Consider the following 18,662-nt stretch of genomic DNA (forward strand, 5'->3'; position numbering starts at 1 on the left):
GTTTCGCAGAAGCTTTTGTGACATCGCCAACTCTTTTTTCAACCGATTTTCCAAACCTTATGAATTTATTCCACTTTATTATGCAAAAAGTAAAAGAAATCATTTCCAAGAAGATTAAGTCAAGTAATCGATTCATTGTTTCAACTCTTCGTGATTTAGTAAAAAGAAGGGGAAAAATTAAATATCGTGTTGAATAGCGTCTTTTTCCTGGTGTTTGCATGTGTTTCCTGTGCATGCTGGAAAGCCTCCAGGTCGTCTGCTTTCCTCCCACGATTCAAAGACTTCCATGTTGGATTAACTGGTGACTACAATGGCCACAGGTGTGACTGTGAAACTGAATAGGTGTCTGCCTCTTTTTGTTAGCCTTAAGATATACTGGTGACCTGGCACCTGCCTCCCGACTCATGAAAGCTGGGATAGGCTCCAGCCCACCACAGCTTCGCATTCCCAGATATGGCCCACGTGTATGTCTCTGTGCTCTTCTTTTCATGGTTTGGCTTGACTTGTCACGCTCATATTCTACATTTTTATTCACATGTATTCACAGCCTCACTGTTTATATCAGCCCTTCGGATAGCACGAAAATGTTGCAGCAGATTTCATCCTTTTCAGTCTACCATTAGCTCACTCACACTCTGCCTGACCCCTTTCTCTCAACACCTTCTCTGCCAGCATTTCCATTATAGTGACTCTCACAAAACTGCACTTAGTGCTTTAATGTTGTCAGACCTCAGGTTTTATATAATGAACTCCTCCTCCTGTATCATGATAGCAGACTGTTGTGTCTGTAGGACAGAATTAAAAAGGTACCTGTAGTTCTGCAGCATGACCTTAAATTATATTAAAGTTTGTAACAGATGAGTTTGTGATCTTGCACAGGCTTATTTAAATTATTATAATTGGGGGAAAGGGGATAATAATGGGACATCCCCTTGACAGTACAGCAGTACTGTAAATGTGACAGTACAGTAAATTTATTTTAGGATGATGCATGAAAACAGGACAACGGGGCCCACTACCACCAAACAGATGGTCCTTTGATAACATTAAGCAGAAAATAGGTGAGCAGGTTTTAGAAAACAACGTCCAGGCTCACAAACCAGAGGGTGGGGCTCATCTGCGACGGGAAAGTAGCAGTGATAACATAGAGAAACTGGGCTGAAACAGTTTTTAGCATGAAACATGAAAACTCAATAAAAAGAAAAGCTCAGTGAAATATCAATCGGCTTCACTCAGTCCTCATTCTATCATTCTGCGATCAAACCAGACCCGATGTCCACCTAAAGGGACAAAAGATTAAAAGAATGATGGAGTATGTTTCTTTGAAATAAAATCTGAATATCAAAAAATGTTTTCTTCTGGTCTTATGAAAATGTGCCACCATGTCCAAAGCTTGTGTTTCTGCACTTAGCAGCAGAGTTATTGGCATTCAAAGCACTCAGCGCAAATAAGCTGCCCACCAACAACCGCCACCCCCCGCCAAACAGTACTGCTGCCTCGTCTACTTTTCGCGAGCTTCTCGTGCTCTCCTTTTCCTCCCTTGTTCTCCGCAGCCTCGTACTCCCTCTCTCTATCTTCTCCACCCCCACCCTCTCCCTCTATCATTCATCTGGCTGCACTGCGAATCCCAGCAGCTGGTTGAGAATCCCCACAGAGCTGTTTCAGCTCAACATACACATTTGTTAGGTGTTAGGTTTGTGCTTTTTTTTTTTAAATACCCACAATGTGTTTGTGCATTAGAAATATAATTTGGATCCATACACCACCATATCCCCTTTTCCACCTCCTCTAATTGCTTTACTCTTGCACCTGCTTTCAGTCCATTAAACCCAGTTACAGAAACTAATGTGATGATTTTGAGCTCGATCTTCCCCTTACTAAAAAGTATTACTATAACCATTTGTGAAGGTATGTAGTTGAAACCAACCCTCTTGTCCCTAAGTATGTGCTGCTGAGGCAGGTAGACATGAATAGAATTGTAAATGGCTTCTCTGAAAAGAAGGAAAGGGGCCAACTCTCTAACAAATTGCATGTAAACAAATAGCCACAGACCACTGGCTGAGCAACTGCCAGCATCCTCGAGAAGTAAAGAGGAGAAAGAAGAAGACTATACGGTGCATTCCTTTCCCCATAATCTGATTTATTTGGCTGCTTTAATGTAAATCATATCTATTCTTCTTTTTGCCTCTTTCTGACCACCTCTCCCCTTGTTTTTCATCACTGTGTTATTCTAAGACTACATGCATGGGAGACAGAGAGAGAAGCAAAGTATGAGTCACAAAGCTCACACTGAAACACTGAAAATATGTCAACAAGCAGAAGAGAGAGTCAAAGACAGTGAGGAGGTAATAGGTCCACTGGAATTTCCTTGTAATTTTAGCAGGATTAAGATCTGGCTCAGCTGCCTGCAGCTCATGCCAAGAGCTGCTGAGTCCAGTTACCAGAACAAAACGTGGAGTGGTGAAACTTTAGCAAACACCATACAAACAGAAGCATGCACACAGATACTGTATCACCATTTTATCATTAGAGAATATAGCTTGTCTGTGTAAGGAAATACAGCCACAGGCATTTAAAAATAGAGACACAGAGGACTTGCCATCTTTCTGAAGTTGAATCAGCAGGGGTATTTTTTGTTATAGGTGGCAGTAGAGTATGATTTATGTTTAGGCTGCATGGGGAACTAGTTGGTTATATTTTAGGTAGCCAGCCAGGGAGGTTCTCATGTGTCAATAATAATAGTGGTAGTTGTTGATTTGGGCCAAATGAAGCAGCATAATAAAAAAACAGCTCATCTCATCTTTCTTCTTTTTTGTTAAGAAAATGTAGCCAGATAAACTGGTAGTTCAGGCTTTTTTGCTGGATCAGAATAGCACTATGACTTACAACAACAAACACTCAACACATTTTTATTCCAGGCTGTCAAAAACTGCTGTTCTGTCAGTTGCCTCTGACATCTCACAGATTTGGCCAGTGGTGCCTTCACATGCTGGTTATTTCTATATTGCACACCTAGAGATAAAATCTGTTTTAAGAGAGGAAAAAATGATCAGCTTGTTACTTGGTTAGGTTTAAAATAAACCTTGTTTTAAATTGTTAATATGACGCTTAGCCACTGCATTTAAAAATGGACCGCATATGATAATCTGGGAGTGAGAGACCCTTTCAATATTGTCATATCTCTGTGCGTCACAGAAACGACACCTAAGGGTACCTTGATTTTATCTTTGAGACACCAGAAGCTTTGACAAAACAGCAGTATTTGATTCCCTGGGAATGAGAACCGGCTAGATCAGCCCATATACTATAAAGGCTCTGAACTTTGTTATCCTACAGTCAGAAATATATGATTTTTTTCATCATTTGTTAAATATTATGCAATCTGAGCTAATTTCATTACAGTGGTGGTAAGTTTCCTTTAATCTTACTTTGGCATAAGTCCTCTTGGGGACACTGCAAATTCTTCTGTGCAGTCTACAGAGCAGACTATTGAGTTGAGTTTTAATGTAGAATTACTCAACTATTAAGAAATAAGTAACCAAAAGTAAACAACACACCAGTTTGTTTCTGTATTTCTGTCTCTTATAAGAGACTCTGAGGCAGTGGCCGACTCACAATACAAGTAAGGAGTAAAGCATGGAGTGGAAGTTGTGAGAATGATTCAGATATTCTGTGGAGCTAAGCTAATAATGGTCCACGTTATAGAGAGCCCACTCACAGGCCATTTTTCCGACATATATAGAATTTTTGGAAGTTACATAAGAGAGCAGAGGAAATGGCATGACTGGAAAAAAAATTGTTTTGTCAAATGTTAAAGCAAAAATAGTTTTAGCATAGCATCATTTTTGAGAGGATTTTCTGTGCCGCCAAGCTTTATTTCTTCACATCCCATAAATGAAATGCAAACATGTCAGTCGCCTACACTGATTTTTCTGAAGCCCAAGCCATATGAGGTATGTTGCCTACAATGGCTGTTTTGTCTGACCAGTCCCCGAAACATTCTGTTTAACAACACAGAACTGAGTAACTCAGTGAGGGGTTATTTTTCTTAAAAATTAATTTTCTATCATATAATCATTTTATTGTATCTGCTGTCTGCTCCTCTGCTCGAAAAATACATTACAGCCAAGATATTTCCTGACCTCATTAAGTGAAATGAACAACCAGTGCCTCCAGTTTCTTTTCTATCCCCCCTCCTTCTCACTCATGCTTCCTGTGTTAAATTTGATCTTCTTTTCCGCTATGACTAACCAGCACATCTTGTATTTTTGACCTATCTCATGCAACCTGCTGCATCACCGAATGCAAACTGTTTCAGTTTTAGTGACAACCGTCACCTTCCTCCCCCTCTTCACAGCCCACACATGCTCTGGCCTCTTCTTCACCGGGAGTCCGACTTTTAGGCAGGCCGGGCTTCATATGCAAATATAGCCTGAGTGGGCGGCAGCCTAGAGCCGAGTGTGCAGCAATGTGAGAACTCTTACAAGCCCCGCCCACAGCAGCCAGTTGCTAAGCGACCACCTGCAAGGAGGCGGGAGCGAGGAGGAGAAGGAGGAGGGGCCATGAATTCAACAACTGTTGCCCGATCTGAGCTCTCGCTGTGTGAATGCGAGTCAGCCGGCGAACAAGTGAGCGAGAGAAAGTGTGTGAGGTGCAGAGAGAGAGTGTGTGTTTGCGCGTGCACGCGTTTGTCAAAAGAGAGAGAGAGAGTCTGCGCTGGTGCGGGGAAAGCCAGTGCAGTGTTTTTAAAGAGAAAGACACAGCCTGCTTCGCTCCTCTGCCTCTCCGTGGACTATACCACTACCGGGGACTCACCCTTTGGACTATTCCGTCGTTTCCGCCTCCTGCCCTCACACTTGCCTTTGAAGGGAACACCTGTGCGCGTGAAAGCCAAGACAACGGACTTAGCCCTGGTAAACAGGGCGACTGGATGACTTCAGTGGAACACGGTTTGGCTGGTGGAAAGAGGGAGACTGCCGATCATGGACTCCCCGCACTAGTTAACGGGGTAAGAGACCAGGGAGTGCAGCAAGCCTGCTGAAATGTGAGGGTGATAAAAGATGACTTGACAGAATGAGAACAAAACACAGAAAGAGGTCTGCAGGGAGAAGCTGCGGTTTAATGGAAGAAAAGCAGTTTACGCGTTGGGGGAAAGACAGCTGAGTTAAAGGGGAGTTAAGGGGGGTGATGCTTCAGCGGCGGTCCATTGTCCCCCGGTTTGTGTGTTTGAATGTGAGTGTTGCACGTAGTTGACCCTGCCTCACAGCTTGCCTGTCTGTGTTGCTCAGCTGTTGGTGTCATGCCTGCACACTCCTGTCTCCTCTCTTCTTTTTCCTCTCTCTGCTTTCCTGTCTCCCCCCTCCTCCTGTCATATTCCCTCTGCTTCATTTGCATCCCAGCATCTCTCCCTGAGGGTAATGGGATTAATTGGAAACTAGGGTAGCTGGAAGGAGACACGGAGAATGACAGAGAGAGGGATGAAAAAACATGTGAAGTGAATGTCCAGGTGTAGTTTATTTTAAAAAGAAAGAAAGAAAGAAACGGAAAGAACAGCAGATAAATGTGACAAAGTTGTTTTCTACAGTTGTGTTTATAAATGTCAAATAAATGTATCTATCTAATCATTATCATCATCATTTTGCGGCATTTCATACTTAAAAATTCCCATCAGCTGATATGAGCCAAAGTTCATTAATAACATCCCACAAAACTACAGATTGCCTGTCACATGACCACTGCACATATACAAACTTCTCTTTTTATACATTTAAATTGTTTGCAAATGCTATGATTTATTTAAGCATGCACACTTAAAATACATGGAGAATCCTTCCTGATATTTTTTTGCACACGTTCGTGTTTGCTGTAACTTTTGAGTGTATTTATTCAACTCTCCAAAAATAGAAAGGCAAGGGGAGTTTTATTTCTATTGTCAGTGGCAAAATATACATGACGTCAGACTCTGTAGTCACTTTGAATACACCTGCTGCTCTGTGACTGGACGTTACATAATGAGATTTGCCCTCTCTTAGTTGAGCAGGAAAGTTGCTGTCGATTCCACCCGGACCAAAAGAAACGAAAACATTCTCCGAAGATCTTTCTACTGAAAAGACAAATGTGTTTAAGGGCATACACTTTAACACATTTGCTTTTTACAGTAATTTGATGTTTGTTTCCATCACCAAAACCGTCTCATAGCCAAGTATTTGTACCAGTGCACCTGTATTTCTCAGGGACTAGAATAACTAGATTAACATGCAGTTCTGAGCTGTACTCGGTGAATGAAAGCTAATCTCCAGGAGTCACAGTCACTCCTCTTACACAATTTCTTCCGGGCCTTCCAACACACTGCTACTGAGAGAAAAGACACAACAATCGACTGACAAAACGAGCAATTATCTAAACAGGACCATTCATTCTGTAGCTTCTTTGTCACTGAGATCATGTACTCTAGGTTTAAAAATAAAATAAGCTCCCCTGGCTCTCACCATTTAACAGTTATAAGTGTTTTAAAGTTACTTTTTAAAAACAGATAATAGGGTTTTAATGCAACCGCCTATGACAGGGGCTAGACCACCTGCTGAGTGTCTGCCAAACAGCACGCTGAAATGCCTCCGTTCAATAGCCGACAGCAAGTGGGCTCACGAGCTGCCAGTTAAGAGAAAGACAATGCACTATGTTGAAGAAGGATGGTGTCCTTTTCCCCCCTTCTTTTCTTTGGACGCGAGTTTGATGACTCATAAAACACTCTAGACACAACACTCTCAAGCTGTGAAATAACGAACCTGAACAGTAAATTGGACAGCGAGTGTTAAGTGCTTGTGAAACTCCAAATGAGTCAGTTTTTCCTCTTTTCTGGAAAGATAACTAACTTCTCTTTTTGTTGGTGACGATGATAATTCAAGGGAAGCATTAATCAGTGGATTGCAACGCTGAGGACAAAAAGATGAAACAGTCATCAGATTTGATGGTTTATTAATTGTTTAAGTATATAATGGATAAAAATATGATTGAGAGTAATTATTTTCTCCTTTTTTTTCGTGTTTTATATCTCTGGGTTTTAGACTGATAAAGCAGTCGTTTGAATTTGCCGCATCTCTTACAGTCATTGACTGGAGTACTTACAGGAAAGCATGCGTGGTTTTGATATGACTTCTGCCAGCTAATGCCAACTCCTTTGTTTTGTTTGGCAGGAGCACATAGCACATGTCAAACCAAGGGCAAATGAGCTAATTCACAACTACCCACTTTGTGTGACAGCTTCTCATAATTGCACTTCCTCGTAACATATACCTTGGGTTAAACTTAAATGATTGTGACAGATGCTTACACAACTATTTTCATTTTAACAGTTTCATTTTTCAAGATGAAACAGACGGTCACTGGGCTTTAATCACTGCTCGAATTGGACCTGCTTTTTATATCGTTGTCATTATATATAAGATATATTTTTATTATTATTTATCATTATGAAGTGTTTGAAAACCGACACACATGCTTTATTGGTAAATATCAGTGTCACCAGCAACAGTGAGAAACAACATTTAACTAAAACTAAACTGATGTCCTTAGTTTTATGTTTTTTTTCAGTGTAGTGAAATTTATCAACTCTGCAAGCTTCAGGAGGCTTTGGTGCATGTTGAAATGAGGATGTGTACATGAGATGAAGTATTGTTTCTATTATGATATCTTATCTATCTGAACTTGTCCCTGATGCCAAACCCCCACATTATATTAAAAATAGAAAACTAACACAGAAACTGAAGATAAACCAAATTTGCACTTTTCTAGTTTCGAGCTTTGGCTTCAAGGGTCTGCTGGTACCAAGTACTGTAGGTAACCAACATGTACACAAAAGTCTTCCTGTCCAAAAAAAAAAACCCCTGCCTGATGATAAAAAAGGGATGTCAGGATACCAGGAAAGTAGTAGTTTGCACCAATACCAATTAAAACTGCACGATTTTTGATACCCAATTAAATACCGAAACCAAATGATCATTCCACGTATTTAAACATAAACTCATTTATTAATTTTGAACGTGTTGACATGGTGATGGCAGATGTTTATTTAAATTGTTGACATTGTATTTTGTTGAGTTAACACAGAGTCAAATGTTAGGATGGTTGCCGAGTAGCCTGCTGATGTTACTACAAGGTATAACATTAATTAAGTTTCCATAAGAGTTTATATACTGTTGCCCACTGCAAACATTTAAGCCTGTGGCTGTTTTCTCAGTGTATCACAGTCACAAGTGTCACATTAAGTAATGTCCATTTTTTTGCCCCAGTGGACCAATTGTTAAAATAAAAGAAAAAAGAAATTTCTATAGAAAATAGTGAAAAAACAGGAACTTAATTTTTATTGTTTATCTCTAGTTTTGGTGCAGAGTGAATGGCAATCAGGAAGGCCTTTTAAAAGTTGTAAAACTTGTGAAAATACATTGAAGTTCAATATTTGTGCCCTCCTTCACTAAAGCCATCCAGTGAACCAGACTGGAGTCTTTGCCAGACTTAATCTGGCCCCCGGGCCTTATGTTTGACAACCCTACTATATGTAGAATAAAATTGTGTTACATGGCTATAGTAAAAACTTTTCAGTCATGTTGAAACATCTGACTGAAGCTTGAAGTTAAAATGAGAGCATCTGCCAACATAAAAATAAAGTTGAGTCACTTGAAACGTCACCAAACTGCTCCTCCCTTGCTCTTAGCTTCCTTCATGTCATTTAGTCTTTCAAGTCAAAGCGATATTTAATCCAAATATCAGATCAGTGCATCTTCAACAAAAACTAAACCAAAACTAAACATTGTCAACCAAATAAATAAATACACTGAGATAAGCCAAGTCGCTCTAAAACACTTCAAACTCAACTGAATCGAAACTAAACATTCAAAATTAAAACTAATGACAACTATAACTCTGATCAGAATCATATAGCAGTCGTTTTTACAAGCTGCTTGTCCTCACTGTTTTGTCACTTTACAGACATGCAGTTCTCAAATTTATGAACACAATGAACTCTGGCACATTAATCATGGGATGTATTTCAGGTTCTCCCTGTTTTTATTAACTGAACGTACCTTGAACCGTCTAAACTGAATCTGATTTCATCTTCATTCAGTCAACTCAGAAATACAGAAGCAAATACTGACACGTGCACAGCGTTTTAACTCTAGGGGCGTTCGCGTTTCACTGAACGTACCTCCACAGAGTCTCCAGTGTGCGTCTGCAGTCCCTCCCTACAGTGTCCTTTGTCCAGTGTGGCATTTCTTGTAACTCAAGTAGCTACCTGAAACAAACGTCTTTTTTCCCCCCCATGTTTCAGTTATGGTTATGGCCTGGTGATGAATGCGCAAGAAGACAGTGAGGCTGTAAAGAGTCTGATGGTTTCCTCATGTTTCAGCATTTCAGTTAGACGTGTGTGTATTTGTGTGTTTAATTCACACAGCATTTCAAACAGCGTTGACCTAAACAAACAGAGTTTAAACATGAGTCAGATATGATTCAGGAAGAATAATGCTTACTGTTGAATCTGAGTAAGGCAGTTACACAGGCAGAAACATGCACATTAAACACAACGAGCAGATGTTTAAGGAATACATGTAGGTGTGGCTGCAACTGTCTCTCATCAACTCAAGGAAAACCGAATGGTTATTTGCTTCATAGATTAACCTAGTGATAATTTTGTGCGCCCCCCCCCCCCCCCCCCCCCAAAAAAAATAAATGAGGTTACAAAGACGATCATCAAACAAAGGTTAAAAAAAATTTATTATTTGCTAACAAGTTATTTCACCATTTATTTATTTGTAACTGTAGCCTTTTAAGTTCTTATAAAGCCTTTTTGCACTCCATCTGTACCAGAGCTGCTTCTCTGACAGGATCAGAGGCTCAAGGTAATCAAAGCACCAGACGGCAACAGTCAAAATGCTGCATATCAAAGCGAAAGCTTAACTTTTCAGGTTTTAGGTGAATACTTTTGTGGCGCTAACAAACGAGGAGCAAATAGATGTTTGGAGAATAGAGAGTAAACTGAACAAAGAGCGAGAAATGGGGGGGGGGGGAGCCTCTGCAGAGAAACGCCTCTTATCTCTGTGGCTCAGTCTGACAAACGCAAGCAGGGAGACACTGCAGCTCTCAGTCTGGATTTCCCATCCTGCTCTTCTCCTTCAATCCCATTTTCCATTTTCTCTTCCATCTTGCCCCCTTTCATTCTGCCTCTCACTCTTCTACTTATCCTCCGGTCCTTTTACTGCTGACTCACTCTAAATCAAAGCTTCATCGGTTTGGATCGATCCACTCGACAGCAGTTCGTGCGTCTGCTCATCCAAACCCTCTTCAAAGTGACGTAGCACTCCATCTTTGTTAAGCCTTCTCTTTGTACCGCACGACACTTGTTTTGCTCAATAAGACAACAAAAAGGTGGTTACTGTCTAACTAGTTATTCCACAAACCTGCAGCTGGAACAACACCTTTTTAAAGCCTTATTGAGACGTATAATCCCTTTAATCTGGCTTTGCTCATATGACATCCCACAAATATGTTCTTTAAATATCCTTAAAGGGTGGTACCCAGAAAAAGATCCTACTCTCTTAAAGTCATTACAAACTGCAATGTCTCCTGAATAAAATTAAACTTCAAATGATTGAAATATGTAAAGCAGTCGACTTGAATCAAGACTTATGTTTAAACCAGTCGTCGCCTTCTTTTAACATCACTTAATTCTTGAAATGCATGGCTGTCAACATAATTCTCCTCTTTACCAGAAGAGCAGATTAATGATTTGTTCAGCACTAAAATGGTATCGACCTTCAGCACTCAGCATAGACTAAATTGGCGCGAGAAGATGTGAATCTCTTTAATTGTGGTCATAATAACGTTGTAGTTGTTTTCCAACCTGCTGAATGAGAGACTGAAGTTGCTGTCACTATTTGTGTGAGTGTTTTGCATATGTGCATTGTGAGCTTTTATTATGCACAAGGATGTATTGTAGCCATGTGTTAATTATACTGAAAAAGACTCATTCAGTGTGCTTACAGCAAACTTTTTTTGGAAGAAATGTATGAGAGTGCACAGCTGCAGATGCAGAGTGAACACGCTTGATTTGGAGAATATTGTTGCCTAAGGCAAAGTGTGAATGCGCTAACGGTTTGTTTAAAATGTAACCAGTCTTTTCTTTTAACATTATAGGCAAAATAGTCCTGAAATTGCTTTAGAAAAAACATCTCAATTTTGCCATCTTGTTAGCACAAACCATCCTTGAAAGCAATTGAAATGGGAAAAGTTGCACTGTGACAGCTCTTTCTGAGGTTTAAAGAAATGTTACTAGGCTGTACACAAATTCTGAAAAGAAGGGTACTCTATCGTTCGCCTTCACTGACGCTGACACTGCTCGGGTTAAAAAGATGTAGAGACCATTCTGTGGGAGTCATCAATTTGTCCTTAATGTTCCCTCAGCTCATAACCCATAATAAGGTACCTGGACTGAGTGGTCACTTAGCAGTCTGGATTTTTGCAAAAACTTGCTAACAGCGCAAAGCGCCGATTAATTTAGTCGATACCTCCTCAGAGAGCCGCACCTCTGCTCATGATCGGCCTGCTTGTTGTTGTTGCCTCAGGGTCCAACATAACAACACTCTGGGGTCCTCTTCAGCTACAGCAGGCATCTTTCTTCTGCTAGGCTTTACTGCCCAGGCAAAGTAAATACAGTACTTGTAGCATACCCCAAGATAGGTTTACCACCACCGGATTCCTCCTTCCTTCTTTTCTAGGACAACACCCAGATAGAGCTGGGCGATAGAACGATAACGATATGTATCGCGATATAACTTTTACTCGATAGAGAAATTAAGCTATCGCGATAGACCTCGCCGCTCTTGTCCTTTTTTTTTTTTTTTTTTTTTTTTTTAAAAGGTCAGCCAATCCAAATTAAGTAGCGCAGAGCCGAACCAATCACAGCCGCATCGTCACGTCGCGTGACTTGTTACGTACAGCACAAGTGCCAAGCCGCACGTGTGTTTGTTTGGGAAGCAGCCAGCGGGTAATGGAGGAAATGAGTGTGCCGACTAGAAAAATCAACCGAGCGTGACCGAAGAGAAAACAGATGATGGTTCCAATGCCAGAGAGATTGTCGAACGGAAGAGCCATAGAAGTTCCGTAGTGTGAAGGTATTTCGGCTATTTCAAGTCTGACAAAAAACAGAGTAGCGTGCACTGTAAATTGTGCCGAAAGCAAGTCTGGAAATACAATAAACTGGTGCATGCGTCACACTGTGCGCCACGTTATTGTTTCGGTGAAATGAATTTCTACAATACTGTTACTGTTAATTCTACTCTCTGCAGTGTTTAAATGCTTACATATACACACAGTTACTGTCCCTCCACACATACGACTCGGTTCTGCTTCTATGCCCCAGCTTTGTTTACTTTTTCCCACCGAGGCTTCTAGACTTCTGATTGGCCAACATTTCGGTACGGTTAGGAATCTAGCGCCACCTGCTGCTTTGGCATGTTCCTAGCAGCGTTTTTCTTCATTTCTGCCTTTATGTGTGGACGGGATTATTTTTTTAAAACGAAAACGGAAAATCTCCGTTTTCAAAAATACCCGTGTACGTGTGGACGTAGCCTCAGTCTCTGACTGGAAGCGCTAATTCGTCATTTGGCTTTTGTCAGACTAAAGTAACTGTTAAAACTGTTTGAAAAGCTCAGCTATACAACAAGGAGAGATTGAGAATTTCCTTTTAGTTCTCAGTTTATTTGATATTGACAAAAGTTAGTCAGTTTTGTCTGTTCTTCTGTAAAACAAACTAAGATTTATTTTTAGAATTAATATTTTGTTTCTAAGTGGAATTGACAATTTAGTCTGTTTCGTTTGTTCTATTTTGAAACTTAAACGCTTTAGCGGCTGCCTTTTGTGTAGTTTGCAATATTTGCCTTTATTTATCTGAAAAAGTCTCATGTTCCTTAAGTACATCTACCCTGTTGAACTTATTATGGGAAATAAATATTTAAATAAAAACAAGCTGCTGATTATTTCACATTTTACTTGTGAGCAACGGCACATTTAAATCTTACAAATATAGTTATTTGGCTTATATCGTGATAGATATCGTTATCGCCTGAAATGAAAAAAACATATCGTGATATGAAAAAATCTCATATCGCCCAGCTCTACACCCAGATTCTGTAAAATCAAGACTGTTCAGATATCCCTATGTTCTTTATGCAAACGAGATACCAATCTCTCCCGTACGTCTTTAAAATCATTTCAAGTTCATAGGTTAAATGTATTTTTAACAAACCTGAGCTCTTTTGATCATAAAGCTTCCGTTTGTACTGGGATCCAAGACTTAGAGCTGTGAGTACATTGTTTTCTCGATAACTGAAACCAAATCATTGATTCACCGCCCGGCGTGTTGAGGTTTTCAAAGGTAAACTTAAACTTTTACTCAGCTCTTTTGCCAGCTTGAATATGTCTTCTGAAGCCTCTCTAGGACTGGGTTTGTGTTTTTTAACACCGTTTGATTGTGTACTTTAATCATGATGATTTACTATAGTTATAATTAATAGAGTTGATCTTTTTGTGCTGTACTCACTCTGTTTTATTGCCTTTATTCCCATTTTACCTGATTGAGTTGCTTTTGCATCTTGTATGTGGATGGGTCTTTTGACTTCATGTCACAACACTGGGAAAATGCTGGGTGTGAATATTAGTAGCAACACTTTGTGTAATTGTATAACAAGAACACATCTGGATGTTTCTCTCCTTTCTTATAATCTGTTACACACCCTCATTTTGTAATGAGAGATTACTGTGTACTGTTTGCCTCCCTGGTAACTAATACTCTAGTATTACAAGGGTAATGGCTGTGCAGTAATATCATTTGTATGTCACTGTGTTTTTTTATTGCTTAATCTTCTGAAATGTTGCTCAACAACTCTAGCACAAAAAGCACATGACTCAGTGTTGTGAGTTTCAGGGTTGCGCACTGGCATTATGTCATGCAGTCTCAGCTGAAAAACTAATGTCACTACCAAGCTCAGCTGAAAGTTTATGATTGTAAAATTATTATGTTTATTTAAAAAAAACTCAAAAGTTTTGAAAGGAATAGCAGTGCTTATTTTAGTTGGTTTAATTTACATTTGGTTGCTCTCTATTTTTTCCCCTTTTGTTTCTCTCAGTTTCTCTCTGCTGTTCATTTTCTGTCTTCTTATCTCTTTACTCCTCGCTGCTTAGATTGTTGCAGTGAATATAAATAATGTCTGATATTAGTGCATTCTCTTCCTTTTCTTATACATGACTGATTCTGCACAATTCTGTCTGTATTTCAAAATGTTTAGTAGCATGTAATGGCATACTTAAAAACACTACTTATTATAAATAAATGACAATCAATCGACTTTATGTTAGCACATCTACAGTGATTTGTAGTTGGCTAGTTTGTTTTCAAACCCTGTATGGTTACTAGACATGGCTTTACTAAGGGATGGCTGGATGATGAGCATACACACAAATACTGTAACACACAGGAAACTATCTTTAGCTTGCAAACAAATACACTTACTGTATAGTCTGCAGTGAACAGAAACCTCAACTAACAAAAGGCCTTGCAGGAAGGTACTGATTGTTCTCTCGCCTTCATCTCTCCATCTTGCTCTGTTGCTGATGTTGGCCTCGCTTGGGAGAAGAGCAGGAAAGGAACGATAGGACGTCTGTATTTTAACTGGGTCAGACCCCTGCAGCAACAGGCTCACGAAGAGATCAGAAAGTATTTTTCCAGTTTGATTTAAATATTGAGATCTGTGTATGACAACGTTCGTGCTGTGCAGTATTACAGCAGAAGCTGGATGCGTACAACATTGTTTAAATTGTTTTTAATGTTTATTTTTGGGGGGAGGTATTGATAATTTATGAATAATATGACTGATTTGGTCAAATCAAACATTTAATATCTGGATTTTAAAAAAGATCCTCTTTTGGCCAAATGTGCCAAATGAGATGTGAAGGCATGCCAGCCTTCAGATCGAACAGCTACATTTAAAAGTACAGCAGATCTTGGCATCCTCAGTTCGTCAGTTCAAAGCCAGTGGCAGTTCAGATGCTGTTTGGCAGGCCAGCTTTATTTTTTTATTTTTTTGCTTCAGGGATTCGAGCAACTCAAAATGCTCGGTAGGCTCATGTTTTGGCAGTTGAAGCCCCCTGGCTGTTCTGGAGCAGGCGGGTATAAACAGAAGCGTTCAGTAAACGCATACAAACATGCACCCATAGGCAAAGCTCCTTCCTTAATCATCACTTTTTTAGTCTCATCAGGGTAGCTCAAAGTGACATGTAGAGTACAAAGTGTTTCTGGTTGAAGAAGCAAACACTGTAGGATGTAACTGTCCAGCAGCATCTTTGTCTCGAGTTTGCAGCCCAAATGATACCACGTGATCTTCCTGGATGAACTGAATGCCGAGGATGCGTTGGCACCAAATTAATTTCATTGTGAATATTATGAATACACTCTTTAGTAGTAATACATCAGAGGGAGAGCTTGGGTTGAGCAGGTTGGAGACATGGTTAGTGAGGCGAGGCTGAGATGGTGGGGGCATGTTGAATATGGAGATGCCAAACATGGGGAAAGGTGGAAGATTGCAGATGACTTTCATGGCTGTGGTGAAGGAGGACATGAAGTCAGATGATCCACTGTTTTTGGTGACACCCCCCCCCCCCCACAAAGATGATCTCTTGGCAAGTTTACGTTTTTCTCCCCGCAAACCAATATTTCATTATTTCATATTTAATTTGACTGTTCTGATTGGACCTTTCTGCACATTAATCAGTTACAGTTAAATCTCCCAAATGTATCCACAACTGTGGCGATGAAGTGAAATTATTTTTTTACATGTCTGTATGGAGATCTGGTGTCGGTTATATGCCGTCTTCATGCACCATATCACCTAATTAAAAGGGCAAGTCATGTGGTTTCTCTTTGTCATTTTGGCAGCTTGTATGTCTCCAAGTTACTTTCATTTCCTCTGGTCTTATCTTTAGGTTTGTATTCAGCGTATAACCCATATTGTCTCACATTTCGGTACCAAAATGAATGTAAATGACACAAAAAAGGCAGCGTGTCAAAATGTTTACTTTGGACAAAGTTTATTATTACGCCTTTATTACCACAACAATGCATGGTGTTCCGAGTAAAGTAAAGCTTTCCAGTTAATGTCAGTATAACACTGTAGTGTTGATGGTATATTCTTTGCATGGGCGTGATTTCTGACATTTCCAGCCTCTGCTGAGGAGCATTTGAAAAACCTTCTCTTGTCTCTTCACAGCAGGTGTCACGTCGCCCACTGTGTTAGCTTGTTCGGTTTTCTGAATTGTTGCAGAACAGAGTACCGAGAGTGGGGCTGCCTGCTTCCTTGCCGCACACTGTGTTTCTTTCTCTGCTGCAGGGAAGGAATGCTAAAGAGACCTTTATCCTTTGTTTTATTCTCTGTGACTCACACCCCATGTTGGCTCTTTGTGTGCCTCAGTTTGTGTTGTAAATGGATAGGCTACTTTTTTTTATTTACTTCTCCATAAGCATACATGCAAAATCCTTCCTCATAATTTTATAATCATCTGAAACTTTGTTTTCCAGTGGACTTACATGCATAATTAGTCTTTGTTTATTAATGCTTTATAACAGCATTGTAATTTTCACAAGACCTTTTAAGTACAAACAGCATTTATCTTCTGTTATAGAATTGATTTACAGCATTTAAAGGAAAGTTATACAGTATGCAGTGTGATTTTAACTATTTTTCAGCTGTTAAACTCTTTGACCATCAAAATAAAACCGTTAAGCTGCTCTTGCACAGTCCATCCATCCATCCATCCATAACGGTTATTGAGTTAGGGTCAACAGTCCATCACAGGCCTAATTTATACATTAACATAATATGCGTGCCTTTGGACTGTGGAAGAAAGCCAAAGCATCATTGAAGCACTACACAGAAAGGCTTTTGTTTGAACCTGCAGAATGCTTTGTGACAGTTATCACCACTACATCACACTTCATCAAATGAAGCAATGGAGATATTCTGTGGAAACTTTGGGTATACTGTAGCTCCTCACTATTTCTGGTTTGAATCCAAATAAGCACATAGAGTTTTTGAGAGCGAGAGAGGTGCAGAGATTCTTTAATCCTTTGTTTGCAATGTTGTTACAAACTAACCTGACTATCCTCTGCTGTGTTGCCTGTCCTCCTGTCTTGCATCTCTTTTATTCCCATGGCTCATTCTTTGACTAATCTCATCCTCATACACACTGTACTGCTAGCTCCTTTCCAGTCTCTCATTGCATTGTTGCATTATTCCTTCACCTCCCTCGTTAGCTCGTTATTCACTCTCCCACCCACTTTTCCAATTTCCTGACTCTCTAAAACATATTACTTACCCTGCTCTCTCTTCTCGTTATCCACCTCTTCACCTGCCCCTCATTCTTTGTCCTGCTCCTCCATGTTTCAGCTGTTCGGTCATGCTGAGATAAGGCTTTGTTCTCTGTTGCATTAGACCAGATTTTTGGAGGGTGAAACAAGAAGGAGTGAGACCCATGACCTCTGGCCCATCACCCTTTCACCCCCGTAGACCTCCAGACCCCCCTGGTGTGAACTTAGGATGATTCCCACAGTGAAGGAATTTACTAAGTGGGAAATCAAATGACTGAACAGCCCTGCTAAAAACAGTGAACTCAACACGAACTCCACTGTCTAATATATAAAACATTATTCAGATATAAACAACTGCAAAACATTGAATGCCTCTGGTTGCATTTGCTCATTTTTGATTCTTCCTACTTGCAGATTTATGGTATATTATCTAGATACACTATCGTGCTCTGCACTGTAAAGGAGTAAAAATATTTCCATGATTTGCCATAATATAGTCAGTTAAATTGTTTGACCTCTTTATGCCTGAAGGTGAAAATAACTGTGACAGTGGTGGTATTCGTGAGAGTTACAGCTTTAGAAGACCTGAAATGTCAGACGACCCATAAAAGCATTCAATTTTTTACAGTTTTGCCCCCTTGGGCATTGTGGCTACTAAGCAAATAGGTGAGAGCCCTCCACTGGATAATCACTGCAGTGATTCTTATGTTTTGACTGGAAACAGGTTATTTAACCTTCAGTGATGCAGTGAGTAGTTTCTCATTGTAAAGAGACATGGACATGAACATTGTCATGGAAAACCTTTTACTGTGGCTTAGACGGGTCACGTTAGTGGCCTGCGTCAGATAAAAAAAACAACTTAAAGATGTTGCTGAAACTGCATGAATATAGGTTAAGAACTGTCCGATTTAATTTTTTTAATGATCGCAATTGGAGAAAATTTTGTGAGATTAAATCAGAAAATATCAGCAGTACTGTGTTTGAGTGTGAGCATTTTCACACTTACAAAGGGAATAAACAGCTGTTTAGCCTTAAGAAAAGCACTTATCAGTCAAATTAATCAGAAAAAGGCTTCAGTTTGTCAGGGCACATTAAGATTCTACTCTGAAGGGATGGAAAAAGGTCACATGGGCAGATGAGTCCAGATTTACCCTTTTCCAGAGTGATGGGCACATTAGAGTATGACGAGAAGCAGATAATGCCTTGTGCCTGTCCTACAAGCTTGTAGGGGCAGGATTATGATCTGGCATTG

The 18,662-nt window shown here is 40.0% G+C and overlaps 1 protein-coding gene across 2 annotated transcripts in view; it reads left to right on the forward strand.

Moving 5' to 3' along the window:
- Nucleotides 1–4,575: 4,575 nt before the first annotated feature.
- The window catches only part of rab11fip4b (RAB11 family interacting protein 4 (class II) b), a 35,921-nt gene continuing 21,834 nt past the window's right edge, over nucleotides 4,576–18,662 (forward strand). The window contains exon 1 of one of the 2 annotated variants that reach the window (XM_085459637.1): nucleotides 4,576–5,008. In XM_085459637.1, the coding sequence (XP_085315763.1) occupies nucleotides 4,607–5,008 (402 nt within the window). In that variant the 5' untranslated portion in view covers nucleotides 4,576–4,606. The remainder of the gene's footprint in view (nucleotides 5,009–18,662) is intronic. The other variant, XM_085459638.1, reaches the window with a different exon arrangement.

This window comes from Copadichromis virginalis, linkage group LG6 (assembly GCF_057382275.1).
Source record: "Copadichromis virginalis isolate Kocher_CV1m ecotype Utaka linkage group LG6, C_Virginalis_male_GT1.1, whole genome shotgun sequence".
Lineage (NCBI taxonomy): Eukaryota > Metazoa > Chordata > Actinopteri > Cichliformes > Cichlidae > Copadichromis > Copadichromis virginalis.